A 19283-nucleotide genomic window follows, 5' to 3' on the forward strand; every position below is an offset into this window, starting at 1 on the left:
TTTCTAGCTACATATTTTTGGTGATACATTTAATGATATTTTGGTTTGCTTCTTATGGATGTTGTCATCCTTGTTTATAAAGTGTTTATTACTCAATGATTGTTTTGCAATACTTAAAAATAATCATAAAACAGTAAGACACATAAAAATACATACATAATGTTTCTTTTTCAAATTGTTTTGCTATAATAATATTATTTTGACACCTTATAAAACCGTTATGTAAAACATATTTGATATATTTTATGAGCAATAATGTGATTTGTTGACAATACCTTTCATCGGTAAGAGTTGTAGGGTAATGGATATAGAATATACGTGGATATATCGACAGGAAAAAATTGGTCGTCAATTTAGGTTGCTAACATGGACCTCATTTATTGGTCATTTCGTTCATCCCGCAGGAGGGAAGGGGATGGGGGTAAATATGGGGTATTTTAACCAACTGGGACCATAACTTTATGAGAGTACATAAAAATTTGGTACAGCATCCAAGTAATAATATATCAATTACTTTGTTTTGCATTGACCCTAATTATAGAAACGCTTCACTTTAAAAAATATGCGTTTTACTCAGCGATATCAATGAAATTTTGTATAGATTCATATAATCACTCAGCATCTTCTTTACAAATTATAATAAATTTAGGTGGATACAAATTATTGTTCTCAATCGCCCTTCAAGATTGTTTCAAATTTTTCCGCGAATACTAAAATAGAATCATAATATCAATACTAGTCTTATTAGGCCTGGACTTCGGCTCCTCGGGTCTAACAGAACTGGTTTTATTTATATAATTTTTAAAAGCGAAGCTTTTCTATAATTGGGGTAGGTCTGTCCGTCCGAGATAGATAGCTTTTATTCGTTAATTTAGTCATGTTAGAATTGTCCTATCGATATCAAATTTTACATGATGATTCCTGTAGTAGTTAGGTACGATTTAGAAACCGTAGCAACTCTATAATCATTACCAGAATGTCCGTACGTCCATTTTAAACATGTTGATTTTTCCATTTATTTAACAACAAATTTTTATGTGATATAATTATCCGTTTGATCTGATTTTTGGTATATTGATTCCTGGGACAACAAAAACAATAGTATAAGCGAATTAACTCTTTAACCAAGTCCTAAAAATGTAAGTATGTCCATAAACATTATCCTATATCAAACAGTTTTTCAACAAATTTAATTAAATTTTGCTCCGACTCTTTTGATACTTTTATATAATTCTGATTATTCAGTTCAAACACTATACAAGTGTTAATGTTCGTTTGTCCTACCGTTTCAGTGCTTCGCTTTTATGGATAAGTAGATATGCTCAATATTCGTGTAAAATCGACCAATTCATCTAGTCTAAAACATGTAAACTTTTGCGGCATGGACTGTAAGAATGCTTTATATCATTTTTTCTGTATTAAACTTTTGAATAGTATTGACGCTTTTTTAGCTACTATAAATGTAGACTTAAAGTATTGTAAGATTTAAGAATACTTTTTATTTAGAAACCAATTAATATTAATATTAACGAGGACAACAGCTTAAATAAAAAAAATGTCCATTTCATTTCAAACTAATAAATGTAAAATGAAAGGGATAGTTGCATGAAGTGCATTTCGGAAAACGGATTTCAAGCATATGTTTTAATTATACAAACAAACGTTTATAATTTTGTATTACAACACAGTACAAACAATTATACATGACTAAATTAGTCGTCATGCTGTTTTTTTTAAATGAGCCATCTACATTATAGTAAGAATGCGATTTTCAAGTCTTGATATTTTTAAACTACATGGTAGAAAATTGTAAATCTTTCAAATATATGCTCTAAAAATGTATTTTAAACCAATAAACAGGAAAAATATGCTGTTCACTAAATTAAAGTCTAAATGCATTTCGTGCAACTACCCCTTTTATTTCACTGATTTGGTCGTATAGACGCACGTACTGTCGATCCTTATTTATAGAGTTTTTATGCTGTCAAAAAAATGAAGAAATTGAGTTATTTATGTATATGAAAGTAACAAAAATATTATCAGTTGTATAACAATATTTATATGAATAATATTTTTCAAATAGAAATACTGAAGACAAATTAAACAAAAACATATATGGTAGTTTCACTCGTTACTATAAATGGACCTCCCCACCCCTTGCGGGGAATCCTATCCCTACGGAGTTCTAGTCCAATGGGGGCACTTCCAACCCTTGCCTAACCTAACCTAAAATACATATAAAATATTGTGGTCCATATGCAGTTGGAAGAATACTACCTTATATCATATTGTGTAAAGAAATGAAAAAGAAACTGCTCTTCTCTTTTTATTTCATTATAAAAATACTTACATATTTATTTATTTATTTATGTTCGTTTTTGTTTTTTACCATATAAATTTATAAAAGGGATTTTTCAAACTGTTTTCGCATCCATTTTTGATAATCTGAAGAAGAAAAAACTGTCACGTGCCTATCAATCACCATACTAATGGATTTAAAATTAATTCCTAAGACAACATATCTATGCTATAGATGTATATACAGACAACTACCTCCCTTCTTTTTTCAAAGACCTCTTTCGTGTGCTTCTGAATTATTTTCTGTTTCTTGGCTGTGTTAATATAAGCGATACTATCGGTTGATTTTCAATGACCCAATAAAAAGGTTGCACAAGGCGGTTGTGATGGGGAGATACAGTTATTTAACCCTTTCTCCCTCTAGTGTTTTACTCTAATCCTAAGACGATTAGACACAATGTGATATATCTAATCCTGAATATATTTGTTTAGATGTCTGAGAGATCCATCCTATCTCGCCTGGTGACCTCAGCCGCGGGTCAGCAGGACCAGGGCGTTGTGTCCGCCAGCCAGCAGTTCCCCCAAGGGATTCCAGGGCGGCCAGCTGCAGGGAGCTTACGGCACCAGCTTTGCACAGTTTAGACCACAATACTCGGTCCCGGGACAACAGGTAAATATAATAGGAGATTACATCATGGAGGGAGGGAACCTTGGGCTGCTAATTACACTGCACTGGTACCCAAAGTTTTATAATCACGGTTTCTTATTCGTTGGATCAATATTGGGGTACTTTTATTGGTTGATTCCAGACTGATAGTAAACAAACTTTTAAATCAAAATTTTTTATCTACAGAAGGGGTAATTGTGTTCATCATCATTGGTGAATGTGATGAACACCAATGTATTGTCTTATCCCTTAAGATTTCTGGATTATATGGAACCTTTAAGAACACTTTGTAAGAAAATATTTGTTTTCTATAAACTTAAAGATTTCTATATATTTAAGGCACAAGATACGTACTTTAATCTTATTTTTCCATTCTGAAATTTTACTTAATGAATGAATTTAAATTTGCAAAAATAAAACATTAAATTTTGATATCTTGAAAATTGTTGAACAAAAAGAATTTACATTTTATCTCAAAATATTATTTCTGGAATTTGCAGAGAATACGAAAGTGGATTTGAACCAATATTATTTTTGCATAAATCATTCTATAAAGCAGTAAAGCTGCTCTTTAATTCTAAATGTCCGTAAGTCAGTTGCGTTTTATTGGAAGCTTTATTAATTCTGCTGAAATGAAGATAGACATCTTTGTGAAGATTTCCTATGCCAATGGAGCATCCATTACATAGATTACTTGGTCAGATGTTATCTCAATGATAAAATATAAATATTAAAGCATTTATTCTTTATTTATGACCAGCGGCTGCGCCCCTAGCATCTAGGGGCTCTATATCTAAGGAATATGGAAGGGCAGAAAAATGGCCTAAACCATACCTACCCGGACTTTTTATAAAAATAAAACAGTCTGTAACCATCCCGAGTAGCTTCACTGTAAAGGAGGACCATATCGGTTCTGCTGTTAGCGAGATCCTTCGCTACAAACAAAAAAAACTTACTACTTTATATAATAGGATTACTGAATTCTAGCTCTTTAAATCACTTTGTCCGTATGTCTATCCAATATTTTTTGAGCCTTGCTTCTCATGAATGTTGTCAGTCTTGTTCTAAAATATATTTATACTAGCGGCTACGCCCCTAGAGGTCTCTAGGGGCATTTGAGGAGGAGAAAGTAGAATTTAATAATTCAATTTCTTATTTTAGATTTTAAAAGAAAAAGTAAAAAAAAATTTACGTTTGACGTTTGTTTTTCGTTGAACTCTCTTTCTAAAATTAAGAAATTTAAAAAAAAATTAATTTCTCTAGGGAGGGTGGTGGTACCCTCCCCCAAAATAGTTATAAACCTTCCCTGGACATATGAGAATCTACCCTGTTAAGGAGAACCCGATCGGTTCAGCGGTTAGCGAGATCCTTCGCTACAAACAAACAGACAAACAGACAGACAGACATCGTTCTACTTTGTATTATATGATGATAGAACATTATTTTTAAAATTTCTTTGAAGTTCCTACAGTAGGCATATTAGATAACATATGAAGTAATTTATGTTGATTCTTAGTTATTATGAAAAAATTACAAAACTAAATTATTATATAAGAGTAGAAATTTTTCTACTTAATGATTTTTTTCTTTTCTTCCTATCTCGGCTGCCATTAAAGATCTTAAAAGAATCCGTCAAAAAAGTGGCGGATTCCTTGCGGATTCCGGATTCTTATTTTTGGCGGATTCCAGATTCGGATTCCGGATTCTAGCAACATTTAAATGGTTTTTAAAAAAAAAAATAAAAAAAATTAAGTGCTACATATGTTCTAAAAATCAATGTTCTTGGTGTTCTCTATAATTCACTTCCGAGAATCGAACCAGATTTTAAAAGATATTATATAAGTATAATGATGAAAATCTTTGCCTTCAAAGAGGAGGAGTTGAAAGAAAAAACTCAAGACCCTAATTTTAGCCTACCAATTAAGAATCTGGAATTCGCTATTAAAAACGGATTCCGGATTCGGATTCCAAAATTAGCCCATAAATTGGGCGGATTCTGGATCCGGATTGCCAACCCTAAAAACTATTTCTGAGCATTAAATATATAATATATTCAATTTTGTCCGTCTGTCTGTTGATATTTTAATTTCTTTACTTTGCTTCTTATGTATATGTTTATTGTTAATATCCTTTTTTCAAAAATAAACATAATAGACGTTAAGAACACTTTACCTTTGATCAAATATTATGCAGTAAGCATTTTGATGCTATTTTGATGCATTATAATAATTGCAATACAAATATGACTGTCCACCTGTCGGGCGGACTTGCATTTGTTGCATTCTTGTAGATCCTGTATAAACTACTAGCGGCTACGCCCCTAGAGGCCTCTAGTGGCACTTTAAATGTTTTTGTTTGTTAAAGTTAATTTTTTATGTACGATACCACCTTATTTGACGCTGAAGTCTCCCAGATTTTAAGAAAATTTTCAATTTTTTTGTCATTTCTTTTGGGAGGGTGGTAGTACCCTCCCCCAAAATAGTTAAAAACCTTCCTAGGACATATGAGAATCTACCCTGTTAAGGAGAACCCGATCGGTTTAGCGGTTAGCGAGATTAGTGGAAACTGAAAAGTTTTTTTCATAAGTATAGATATAAAACACAAATAACTACCTGGCCCAAGTAGAGGGGACCTTTTTTCGTCTGCTAGCAAATTGCTTTCTACACTTTTTTAGCACCTAGCTGTGTTAATAATTCCGACGCTTTTAGCTGATATTCAAAGTCTCAATTGAAAGTCGGCACATCTCCCCACCCTGTAAGAAGGGTTATATAATATATAGCTCGTGATCCTTCTATTCTTATACCTTAATTATATTGCAAATGATATTTGACGTTATCGTTCTTCATTTTTTTTTTACAGCTCCTTAATGCTTTATTTTATTTCAGACTGCAACACCTTCAAGCGGAAGCGGCGGAGCGCCGCTACAGGCTGCCTTCCCCGGTACCGCCCCGCCGGCCAAATAAGCTCTGAAACGCCCCGCAACAGAATACCAACTTCAATATAAATTTCAACAACAGTCCACCACTAGAGCTAGCAAGCTATTTATCACAAGAATTTTTGTTGTACAATAAAATGTCAAATAAAATGTATTTAAATGTAACAAAAAAAAGAAATGACAAGCATTTTATGTAAAAAAAAATGAAATATGAAAATAAATTCTGATCATGGATCGAAAACAATTTAAATTCTTTTCAGCAATCAATTTTACAAGAATAAACTATTTTTGCTATTTTTTCAATCAATTTCTCTGCTATTTTAATGTTTTTAGTAGCGAAGCTACTATATAATTCACTTTGTCCGTCAGTCCGTCCGCCAGTCCGTAACGCTATGGGGGAAATGGGATATACTCAGCTCCTATAAAAGATAGAATGCTGAAATTTTTTGACAATATTCCCATCATTAAGGAGCACAATTAAGTACAAAACATCAATGGCGGTAGGACCGCTTTTTAGCAGGTTTTAGGCTATTTTTGTATTTTTCACATTTTTCTCAATATCTTCAGTGTTTATGGTGCGATTTTAAAAATTTGTTCAGTTATAGATATCAAAATAAAATTTCCAGTCGTTTAAAGAAACCAACTATGACGGTCAGACTGCCATTAAGCAGGTTTTAGGCTATTTTTGTATTTTTCACATTTTTATCCATATCTTTGGTGTTTATGGTCCGATTTCCAAAATTTTTTTAATTATAGATATCAAAATTAAATTTCCTGTCCTTTAAAGAAACCAACTATGACGGTCAGACTGCCTTTAAGCAAGTTTTAGGCTATTTTCGTATTTTTTTACATTTTTATCCATATCTTTGGTGTTTATGGTCCGATTTCCAAATTTTTTAGTAGCATAGCTACTCTATAATTCACTTTGTCCTACTCTATAATTCACTTTGTCCGTCAGTCCATCGGTCCATCCGTCAGTCCGTCCGTCAGTCCGCCAGTCCGTAACGCTATGGGGGAAATGGGATTTACTCAGGTCCTATAAAAGATAGAAAGCTTGTATGTTTCACATTTTTCTCCATATCTTTGGTGTATATGGTCAGATTTCCAAAATTTTTAGTAGCGAAGCTACTCTATAATTCACTTTGTCCGTCAGTCCGTAACGCTATGGGGGAAATGGGATTTACTCAGCTCCTATAAAAGATAGAATGCTAAAAAATTTTGACAACATTCCCATCATTAAGGAGCACAATTAACTAAAAGACATCAATGGCGGTCGGACGGCTTTTTAGCAGGTTTTAGGCTATTTTTTATTTTCCACATTTTTCCTCATTTCTTTGGTGTTTATGGTCCAATTTTAAAATTTTTTTCAGTTAGAGATATCAAAATTAAATTTTCCGCCGTTTGGAGAACCAACAATGACAGTCAGACTGCCTTTTTGCAGGTTTTTAGCTATTTTTTATTTTTTACATTTTCCCTCATATCTTTGGTGTTTATGGACCGATTTTCAAAATTTTTTCAGTTAAAGATATCAAAATTAAATTTTCCGTCGTTTGAAGAAAACAACTATGACCGTCAGTCCCATCCACGGATTTTTGTGCTTCGCTACTTATGGATGTTGTGATCCTTGTTGATAGCTGTAAGTACAATTAAGTTTTTACTGTAACAATTATTATCATAATTATTGTAGTATATGGTGTTATTATTTCTATTATTATTGTAACTCGTCGTGATATATAACCTTCAAACTTAAAAAAAAACATTTTCTTGATTAACGTGGCTACTCTACTTTATTATGTGTGTGAAAGATCACTCAGAAATACTTTTATTTAGGTAAATTAATTTACTAAATTTCATATTAAGTAAAATTTTTTGTGCAGCTAACCGTTTTTCGTTGAGATGGATTTTCAATTGTTAAAACAAGAAAATGAAGTGAATATAATATAAATAATTTCTATAACATAAGTAATAAAAGAAACATAAATCGTGTGCATTTGAAATTTCTTTTGACAAAAATCAGTTGGATATACAAAAAATTTTACTTCACATGAAATTTAGTAAATTAAAATGCCTAAATAAAAGTATTTTAGAGTGATCTTGATTTATCAACGTCTTCTTACCAAACCTCGAGAACGGCAAAAAAACGTTAAAAATTTCGCCTTTGGCGGTGAATAACGGCAAAACGGTTCGCCAGAGGTGGTTGATGCATTAATAACAAATGATGTGCCATGAAAAGTTCTACAAAAATGAAGCAATAGTCTATGGCCCTAAAACGACTCCTTCCCCAAAAAAAAGGGGCAAAAACCGTCATAACGATGTGTTGGCCCCCAACGACAGCTGTTAAAACACGTATAGGTTTCGTGATTTTTTTCCGAATTAATTTCGTTAGTGGTATAAGCTGTTCTCTACCTTACTTTATTTTTTTTTTCCTAAAATTATACTTAACACAATAATTTAATTTAAAACTATTTTAGATCATTTTGATTTCAATATTCAAGTTAAATTATAATTAATTTTTTTTTAAATCCTCGAAAATAATTAAATTGGAAAAAAAATCCGCGAACGAAAATTTGAAAAATCCGCGAACGAAAATTTGAAAAATCTACGAGTTTATAAAATTTTTATTTATCTCATTATATTTTTGACTTTCGACAAGAAAGGTTATCTGACTTTTATCAAGAAAGGTAATTTTTTTATTTAATTTATAATAATTATTTATCGCATCGTATTATAGATAGCTTTCTAATTTTTTTACTTAATTTATAATAGTTATTTATCGCATCGTATTATAGATAGCTTTCTATTTTTTTTCTTAATTTAGAATAGTTATTTATCGCATCGTATTACAGAAAGCTTTCAAATTTTTTTACTTAATTTATAATAGTTATTTATCGCATCGTATTATAGATAGCTTTCTTATTTTTTTTCTTAATTTATAATAGTTATTTATCGCATCGTATTATAGATAGCTTTCTATTTTTTTTTACTTAATTTAGAATAGTTATTTATCGCATCGTAATATAGATAGCTTTCTATTTTTTTTTACTTAATTTAGAATAGTTATCTATCGCACCGTATTATAGATAGCTTTATAATTTTTTTACTTAATTTATAATAGTTATCTATCGCATCGTATTATAGATAGCTTTCTAATTTTTTTTACTTAATTTATAATAGTTAATTATTGCATTGTATTATAGATAGCTTTCTGTGGATATTAAAATAAAAAACAATCAAAGTTCAACCCATTTTGTTAGATCCTAGGGTCTAACAAAACTGGTATTAATTACATAATTTTTACAATGTATACGTAAGCATTTAAAGTTGTTATTATTTTATCAAAATTAAATTTTGTGTATTAATTATATTTTATCTTTTTAGACTACAAAGAAGTGAATCAGCCGAAAACATGACTTGGGATAGATACAATTTGGATTTGACCAAGAACCCGCCATGTGACAGCCCGCATCTGAACGCGGGGCAGCTGTTAGGACCCATCCTGCCGCTGGTATCTGCCGCCTTGTTCTTTATGCTGTATGTAACCAATGATCCCGGAGACTGCAATGTTGGTTTCTTGGAGTTCGCTCTGGTTGCTGGATGTATATCTCTGTTCACTGTCATCATTGGCCTGGCTTGTAAGATTATGGTAGAGGATGCCTGGGCTGATGGAACGCTATCAAGAAAAGAAAACACTGTTGTCTGCCTTATGCTTAATTCTCACTATGCGATGCTTCTGTCCCAGGTAATAATGTTCTTTGCTTTCTTTATCTACGCTGCTCTTACTCATAGAAATATAACTTATAGGAATAAAGCCAGTGAGACCTACTGTGCTATACACATATCTCGGAGCACTTATGGTATTTCAGCAGTATGCTTTGCCTCCTCTCTCTATGCAACCCTGTACATCATTGCAGTCTGGGTATTTACAAGAAAGGGGGGATTAAAAGACGATAGCATCCAATTGGAAGAGGTGATAGTTTCCCCTGCATCCTCCCCCGCCACCAGAAGTTCACCATCTGCAGGATTCCGCGCATCACCTGAGCGGCCAAGGAGCATCAGATCCATGGATACATCCAGTTCTGACGATAACATCCAATTGGAAGAGGTGATAGTTTCCCCTGCATCTTCCCCCGCCACCAGAAGTTCACCATCTGCAGGATTCCAAGCTTCACCTGAGCGGCCAAGGAGCATAAGATCCATGGATACATCCAGTTCTGATGATTCTGGCAGACCTGTTCCTTAACAATTTGATTTAAACCAGTATTAGATCCAGAATAAAAAATAACTAAAATGTATAAAAGACTTTTTCACTCAGTGAATTTATCATAAAATAAGTAAATAAATAAATAATAATAATACAATATATTTGAATTTTTTTAATTAAAATTCTATAATATAAAGTGGTAAGGTTTTTTGTCTCAAGCTAAATATCTCGGAAATTACACGTCCGAATAGGCTGTGCTTTTATGGAAAGCTTTATAAATATCTTGTGGTGGTTTGAGGCTTTTGTTCTGACATCCCACGCCCTCCCCTAGAGGCTAGAGGCAAAGCAACTAGTCCTTATAATAAAGTAAAAGAATGTTTGTTTGTCTGTACCGAAAGATTTCGCTAATTGCTTAACCGATCGGGTTCTCCTTAACAGGGTAGCTTCTCATAGGTCCCGAGAAGGTTTATAACTATTTTGGGAGAGGGTACAACCAACCTCCAAAGAGAAATCGCCCCTAGATTATTATATATTAATTTCAGCTTATACTAACAAAGAAATTTTTTTAAATCACGAAACCTATACGTGATTTTCAGCTGTCGTTAGGTGGGGGGGGGGGGGGGAACACTTAATAGAATTGACAACCTCTTTATCTGCCCCCCAAATATTATTTTAGATGTATTTCGCTTATTGGATATATCCTATTCCTGCATTAGTTTGGAAATTAGAATCCACCTGCAGAGAATTTAATCATATAAAGAAATTTATGCTTTTATCGTTCTTTATTTTAATCTTATGCTTTTTAAAATTGAAGCTTTTCTATAATTAGGGTCGGATAGCTTTTTTCGTTAATTTAGACATGTTAGAATTGTCCTAACGATTTCAAACTTTGCACAGTGATACCTGTAGAAGTTAGATACGATTAAGAAAGCGTAGTAACTCTATAATCAGTACCAGAATGTCCGTACGTCCATTTTAAAAATGTTGATTTTTTAATTTTTTAACAACAAATTTTTATATGATCTAATTATCTGATTGTCCTGATTTCTAGGACAACAAAGTACAAAGCAACTCTATAATCAAGTGGTAAAAATATAAGTATATTCATAAACATTATCCTGTATCAAGCAGTTTTTCACAATTTTGTTTTGCCTCTTCATTTATAATCTGATTATTCAGTTCTGACACTATACATGAGTTAATGTTCGTTTGTCTTACCATTTCAGAGCTTCGCTTTCATGGATTTTGTCATCCTTGTTAGGTTTTCAAAGTAGCTGGATGTCAGATTATCCATTAATATCTCGATAACTGACCGCTGGACTCAAGTGTATACAATTAGCTTATTATTGCACTTCTTTGGAAGGTTTAGAGCTATTTTTAGTAGCGAAGCTACTCTATAATTCACTTTGTCCGTCAGTCCGTCCGTCAGTCCGTCCGTAACGCTATGGGGGAAATGGAATTTACTCAGCTCCTATAAAAGATAGAATGCTAAAATTTTTTTACAACATTCCTATCATTAAGGAGCACAATTGACTATAAAATATCAATGGCGGTCGGACCGCTTTTTAGCAGGTTTTAGGCTATTTTTATATTTTTCACATTTTTCTCCATAACTTCAATGTTTATGGTCCGATTTTCAAAATTTTTTCAGTTAAAAATATCATAATTAAATTTTCCGTCGTTTAAAGACAACAACTATGACGGCCAGACTGCCTTTTTAGCAGGTTTTAGGCTATTTTTAATTTTTTCAAGCATTTTTCCATATCTCTGGTGTATATGGTCTGATTTTCCTAATTTTTTAAGTTAAGGATAGAAAAAATTAAATTTACTGACATTTTACGAAGCCATCTATGGCGGTCAGACTCAGACTGCCTTTTATCAGGTTTTTGGCTATTTTTATATATTTAACATATATCCCTATATCTTTGGTGTTTTTAGTCCAATTTTTAAACTTTTTAGGGATATCAGTATCAAAATAATTTTTCCCATTGTTATGAGCATCTTTTATGTAATTTATTTTGACAATCGTCATCATACAAAATAAAATAAGGTTTGGTGTTTATTTTAATAAATCTATTCTTGATTGTAATAAATACACTTTAAATCTACTTGTAAGTATTCCCATCCATGATTTTTGTGCTTCGCTACTTATGGATGTTGTCATCCTTGTTTCTATTGTTTTTAACATGAAACACTGTGTATTGGACTTATCAAATAAAAATAACATGTCTAATTAAACTGTGTTGATCACTCTATCCTTATAATAAAGTAACAGGATGTTTGTGTGCTTGTATGTTTGTACCGAAGGATCTCGCTAACCGCTAAACTAAACGGGTTCTCCTTTACAGGGTAGCTTCTCATAGGTCCCGGAAAGGTTTATAACTATTTTCTTGGGGGTTGGGACACCCCCAACCCCCCAAAAAAATATTTGGAATTTTTTTTTACTAAAATAAAATAATTTTTCGCCACCCCCCAAAATTTTTTCTTACTTTTTCTTTTAAAATCTAAAATAAGAAATTGAATTATTAAATACGACTCTCTCCTCTCGTAGCCGCTAGTATTATATAAAGTAGTAAGTTTTTTTGTCTATGGCTATACTGAGCTGATTGAGATATCTATATTAGGAAAGCTTCCTTTGATGGTGTTAGGCTTTTTAATTTGTAGATTTAAGTCTTGGCGTGATTTTAGGCTACATTTCTGCTTTATTACCCTTCGAAAAGAAAGCTTCTAGATGCTAGAGGCACAGTCCATAGACGTCCAAGGAGGGAGGGGGTAAAGTGGCGATTACCCCCCCCCCAAAAAAAAAATAAAAAATCTATAACAAAAAAATTTTCTGCACGCATTTGTTATACTAAATATTCAATTAAATTTCAATTACCCCCCCCCCCAAAAAAAATTTTACACCGGGGTAAAATTTTGTGGGGGGTAAACAAAATTTACCCCTGCCAACAGATTTCAGGGGGGGTAATTACCCCCCCTCCCCCCCTCCCCAAGCTAATTTTACCCCCGGGGTAAAAATTTTGGGGGGGGTGAACAAAATTTACCCCTGCCAACAGATTTCAGGGGGGGTAATTACCCCCCCCCCTCCCCCCCTCCCCAAGCTAATTTTACTCCTGGGGTAAAAATTTTGGGGGGGGGTAAAAAAAAATTTGCCCCCCCCCAAAAACCGAATTACACCCACCTTAAAAAAATTATACCCCCCCCCCAAAAAAAAAAAAGCTTGGACGTCTATGGCACAGTCGTTTGAGGGTATGAAAATAATAGCAATTTTTTTTGTAATATAGTACAAATATTATAGATACAGATTTTATTGTATCTTTTTCCCCTGATATTTCTTTTGTTCCTTTTTCTCGAAAATTACATAAAAGAAAGACATCAGTTTGGATTTATTATTACTTGGATATTACACCAGAATGTCATGTTCTATATGGTCTGTAGCCTATCTCCCCCTCCTACTGGATAAACGGCCCGACAACGGACCAAAATATAGAGTATTAACAAAATCGGAGAGGTAGTGCAGAAAAGTGGTACATTTGGCAAATAATGCACCATAGATAAGTTATGATTTAAAAAATTTAAAACTCTATCATTGGTTCTAGCTATAAATTAAATGACTTATCAATTGCAAGTTTATAAATCTTTCCCCCATTACCAAAATACATTGTTAAAAGAGTTCGTCCGTCCGTAACTGATAGCTCTGTTCGTTAATTTAGGCATGTTAGAATTGTCGTATCGATTTCAAACTTTGCCTAATTATTCCTACAGGAGCTAGGTACGAGTTAGAAAGCAAAGCAACTCTTTAATCGTTACCAGAAAGTAAATAGTCCATTTTAAACATGTTGCTTTTTAACTTTTTAACAACAAATTTTTATGTGATAAAAATAACCGATTAGTCTGATTTTTGGAATACTGATTCCTAGGACAACAAAGTACATTGTTATAAGTGAAGCATATTTATAATCAAGTCTTTAAAATGTAAGTATGTCATCTTTGTTATTTACTAAGTATATTTGCGATTACTTTTATTTAATGAAATCTTCCAATTTTTAACATGTACAAAACGGCCTGCTTAATTGCTTCAAGATCCATGTCAGATCTATATAGGAAATAAATGTCTATAAACGAGCTCAAGTTTTCCAAGGAATATATGATTAAAACTCATAGTGCTCCAATAATCCATAATAAACTCTCATTGCCCAGAACGATAAGACCCATTATTTTACTTTATTAAAAATAAATTCATTTTTTTCATTTCATGTTGCTATTTACCTTATATTGATGTATTTAATTTCTAATCATAAAAAAGAAAATTTAAATTTATAATATGATAAATTTAAGAAAACTATGTTTTAAAAGAATTCGATTGAGGCGACATTTTGTGTGTTCAAATATTAAACTAAAATTGTAATCATCATCATTAACCCTTTGGTGATGGTAATGTAAAGAAAAAAATATAATTTAAAAAAATCTTTTAAAAATCATTTAATAATCAAATATTTACTTTCTTTTAGATAGTAATGCCGGGTGAGGAAAATAGATTTATTGAGAAATTGATATGCATATAGAAAACTAGCCAATAGGGAGATAATTATATCGAGCCAACTCTAGTTATCTAAATTTGAGATATTTTATTATGTTAGGAGGCTTGATTTATCTCCCACTGACCTATCCTTGCATCTATTGCATATATAGTTATAAGGTTTCCTTATGAGCTGAATTTGAATTTCCGAATGTGTGTACACAGTTTCCTCGGTGTTTCCTCATTCTATCTCAATTTTTACTACAACCTAAAAATGCTTCAAACTTCCAAAAAAATCAAAAGAAGGCTAGCCGGTGCTTTTAGTAAGTAGTAGATGTAAATTTTTCCATAGAATTCAGATATGCAATCGGTTTTTTTGTAGACCTCTTATTTTTTAAGTAATTTAAGTTTTAAAAAAAAAATTAAGTCGATTTTAAGGTACTAAAATGCAACAAAAAAAGAAAGAAAATGGCCATTATGAACAAAAATAGTAAGATCTTTAATTTGACACCTTTTTTTTCAATTCTGTCAGGTAATTATTGAAAAAATCGATTTTTTTAAACCCACAAGAATAAAAACTTTGAACTTAGTTTTATCATTGCCCAGGCATAAAAAATATTACAAAATCCATTCTAAGCAAAATTGAAATAAAAAGTTTACAATATAGTATATAAACTACAATAAAAGGAATTATATGAAAATATTATATTATATTATACAGGCAACCATCTCATTTCTTGAATTAAGAATAAAAATGAGAATGGGGTAAAGGGGGGTAAAGAGAGGACGAAGAAAGTGTTGCCTGTACAAAAAAATATATTTATAATTTTTTGATTTTTTTCCTTTTTTTCAGTTTTGCTTACAATGGATTCATAATATTTTTCTGATTGTAAAGGTATATATGAACCCATATTTTTTTTACCTGTGTAATGATAAAATTAAGTTCAAAGTTTTTATTCTTGTGGGTTTTTAAAAATCTATTTTTTCAATAATTACCTGACAAAATTCAAAAAGTAAGGTGTCAAATTAAAGATCTTACTATTTTTGTTCATAATGGCCATTTTCTTCCTTTTTTTCTTAAATTACTTAAAAAATAAGAGGTCTACAAAAAAAAACCGTTTGCATATCTGAATTCTATGAAAAATTTTACATCTACTACTTTCTAAAAGCACCGGCTAGCTATAAAAAAAAAGTTAAGATGCCTTCTTTGAAAAATTAAAATTTTGAATGTATAAATTGTTTATACATTTAAATTTTTTTTTAAAAGTTTGAATTTTTTTAAGCTAGTAGTAAATATTTAGATAGGTTGAGAAAACACCGAGGAAACCGTGTACACATTCGGAAATTCAAATTCAGCTCTTCGTTTTCCTTACTTTTTTTTGGTGCAGAATTATCGGATATTGGGATTCATTAAAACACAGTAAACAACTTTAGTATGCGGGTCTTTTTTGGTAGCGAAGCTACTCTATAATTCACTTTGTCAGTCCGTCCGTAACACAATGGGGTGATGCTATTTTCTTGGCTGCTCTGAAGATAGGCAACTGGAATTTTTGGTGAAGATTCCCTGTATCAAGGAACATCATGTGTTTAATTTACTTTGTTCGTTAATCTGTCGGTCATGCAGAAAAAGACGTTAAAATATTTTTTATTATTTTTTTTCAGAAAAATTTGGTGATTTCTATGAACTAATGCATATTTATTAACTCAACATCTTATCTGTCATTAATTTGCCATCATTTGGATGATGCCATCCTTGTTTTGTGGGTGTGTTTGTTTGGACGTTTGTGTATGTGTGTGTGTGTTTGTGCTTTGTATTGGTCTGTTTGTGTGTGCTGCTGAATAATATGTTTTTAAAGCAGAAAGAACACTAAATTATTATGAAACAATGAAAAGTAATTACTACTCACACATACAGATTTGTTTAAAAAATAATTTATCAAACATAAGTCTTAGATACTCAATTTAATAGCAAGAAGCAAGGACGCTCAAGCTTTTTTTGAGGAAGTGGGTAAAATGAGGTTTTACGATGGTTTGAGGGGGGTAATCTCATGTATTTTTCAAATAATGATAGATTTGTTTTAAATTTTAAAAACTTCAGCCTTTGTCAACGTTTCCATGATGGATTTTCATACTAGAAAAGTTTGTTTTTTAACGGATCAGAAACAACATGAAAACATTTTATTCAGGGTTAAAGTTATAAGACTACTAGAGTTGGCTCGATATAATTATCTCCCTATTGGCTAGTTTTCTATATGCATATCTATTTCTCAATAAATCTATTTTCCTCACCCGGCATTACTATCTAAAAGAAAGTAAATATTTAAATGATTTTTAAAAGATTTTTTTAAATTATATTTTTTTCTTTACATTACCATCACCAAAGGGTTAATGATGATGATTACAATTTTAGTTTAATATTTGAACACACAAAATGTCGCCACAATCGAATTCTTTTAAAACATAGTTTTCTTAAATTTATCATATTATAAATTTAAATTTTCTTTTTTATGATTAGAAATTAAATACATCAATATAAGGTAAATAGCAACATGAAATGAAAAAAATGAATTTATTTTTAATAAAGTAAAATAATGGGTCTTATCGTTCTGGGCAATGAGAGTTTATTATGGATTATTGGAGCACTATGAGTTTTAATCATATATTCCTTGGAAAACTTGAGCTCGTTTATAGACATTTATTTCCTATATAGATCTGACATGGATCTTGAAGCAATTAAGCAGGCCGTTTTGTACATGTTAAAAATTGGAAGATTTCATTAAATAAAAGTAATCGCAAATATACTTAGTAAATAATGGGTGACATATTTATAGTAGTTGTGATTTTGTACCCATAATCTTTTTGGTGTAAAAATGTGATAATTTTAAAGAACATTTTTCTTAGTATAGTGGTTGTAGAACTTTACGTTATAGACAACTAGCGGCTGTGCCCACAGCATCTAGAAGGTTTATTCAAAGAGGTAGAGAAAGGCTGAAAAATATCCTAAAACCACCTGAAGATCTAAATAAAAAAAGAAATTGCCTATTTTAGGATCTTTGTAAAACTTCCCTCTAATTTTTAAAATACTGATTCCTTTGACAGCAAAGTTTTGTAACAAATTTACTGATGTTTTGTTTAGACTTATACATTTTTATTCTACTTATACAGTTTCGACCCTCTATAATTGTTAATATCCGTTTGTCCTACCGTTTCAGATCTTCGCTTTTGTGGATGTTATCATCCTTTTTTTCTGCATGATTTATTCTTAATTTTATATAAAAGATTTAATTTTCCTTATTTTTAAAAGAATTATAAAATTGTAGTCTTGTATCTAAATTGTTAGTGTTATTTGCGCAGATTTTTATTTGCTAAATTAGGTGTCTTGAATAAGTGTGGGAGTCTTTGTGTTAGAGCAGAGGTGGATTCTTAAAAGAATTAGGGTTGATGCATCACTGCCTCTCCAAAAAAAAATTTTGTAAAAAATCCTCTAAAATTACATAAAAAATCTACAAAAATTAAATAAAATCTTATGTTAATAATCCTACAATGATTTTATTTAATTTTTGTACATTTTTAATGTGACTTTAAAGAATTTTTCAAGAAAAAAAAACAAGTTTGCTAAGGCAGTGATGCAGCGATCCGAATTTTTTTTAAGGATCCGCCGTTTAGATTTTGTTCAGATATCAAAATTTATTATTTATTTTGAATGCAAATATGTAAAAATGTTAGTCGCCTTTACTTTCGACGGCTCCATCTGCAGGCAAAATAGCGGTTCTGGAAGCCACACCTCTAGCAGTACGGATCCAGCTCTACATCTCTGAACCACTCTATTTTTGTAAAAGTCCGTTTGCCTGACTGAATGATGTATTGAGCTTTGCCTTTATGGATGTTGTCATCATATAATGTGGGAATTATAATTTTATCAATGATACGAAGTAGAACGATGTCTATCTGCCTGTCTGTCTGTCTGTTTGTTTGTTTATTTGTAACGATGGATCACGCTAACCGCTGAACCGATCAGGTTCTCCTTAACAGGGTAGCTTCTAATAGGTCCCGTGAAGGTTTATAACTATAATGGGAGAGGGTACCACCACCCTCCCAAGAGAAATTTTAAAAATCAAGAGTTCAGCGGTTAGCGAGATCCTTTGGTACAAACATACAAGCACACAAACATCCTGTTACTTTATTATAAGGATAGAGTGATCAACACAGTTTAATTAAACATGTTATTTTTATTTGATAAGTCCAATACACAGTGTTTCATGTTAAAACAATAGAAACAAGGATGACTACATCCATAAGTAGCGAAGCACAAAAATCATGGATGGGAATACTTACAAAAATCAAAAAAAAAAAAATCTTAATCTTTAATCTTTAATTTTAGTTTCTTTAATCTTTAGTTCACATCACTAATTAAGTCTTAATTATTTCATTTCATAGTAGTAATTTCACTTCATAGTAGTAATTATTAAATTTCTTTTTGAATAAATTTAAACTTAAGAAAGTCTTAAAATAGCTGTAATTAAATAATTCATATTAAACAGTACTAAACCAAGTTTATCAGTTGTTACTATTCATTCATCCTTAGTCAAATCTATTTTGACAACATAAAGTAAACTATTCGTAGTTTACAAGAGTATTAACTGTATTATTTAGATTGCACACA

General features: G+C 31.5%; 2 protein-coding genes across 4 annotated transcripts in view; both read left to right on the forward strand.

Annotated features, from left to right (window-relative positions):
• The window catches only part of Nop60B (dyskerin pseudouridine synthase 1 Nop60B), a 581533-nt gene that overhangs the window by 178873 nt on the left and 383377 nt on the right, over positions 1–19283 (forward strand). The gene's annotated exons all lie outside the window — the stretch shown is intronic.
• Positions 8485–10260, forward strand: LOC145318377 (uncharacterized). Its single transcript, XM_080159672.1, has 2 exons — positions 8485–8581; positions 9279–10260. Exon 2 carries the CDS (start codon positions 9307–9309, stop codon positions 10138–10140), a length of 834 nt encoding a protein of 277 aa, XP_080015798.1. The 5' UTR covers positions 8485–8581; positions 9279–9306; the 3' UTR covers positions 10141–10260.

This window comes from Acartia tonsa, chromosome 4 (genome assembly GCF_053477335.1).
Source record: "Acartia tonsa isolate MP-2025a chromosome 4, ASM5347733v1, whole genome shotgun sequence".
NCBI lineage: Eukaryota > Metazoa > Arthropoda > Copepoda > Calanoida > Acartiidae > Acartia > Acartia tonsa.

Excerpts from the sequence above, each read along its gene's own strand:
- LOC145318377 (XM_080159672.1), top strand. The coding sequence starts at position 9,307 with ATGACTTGGGATAGATACAATTTGGATTTGACCAAGAACCCGCCATGT.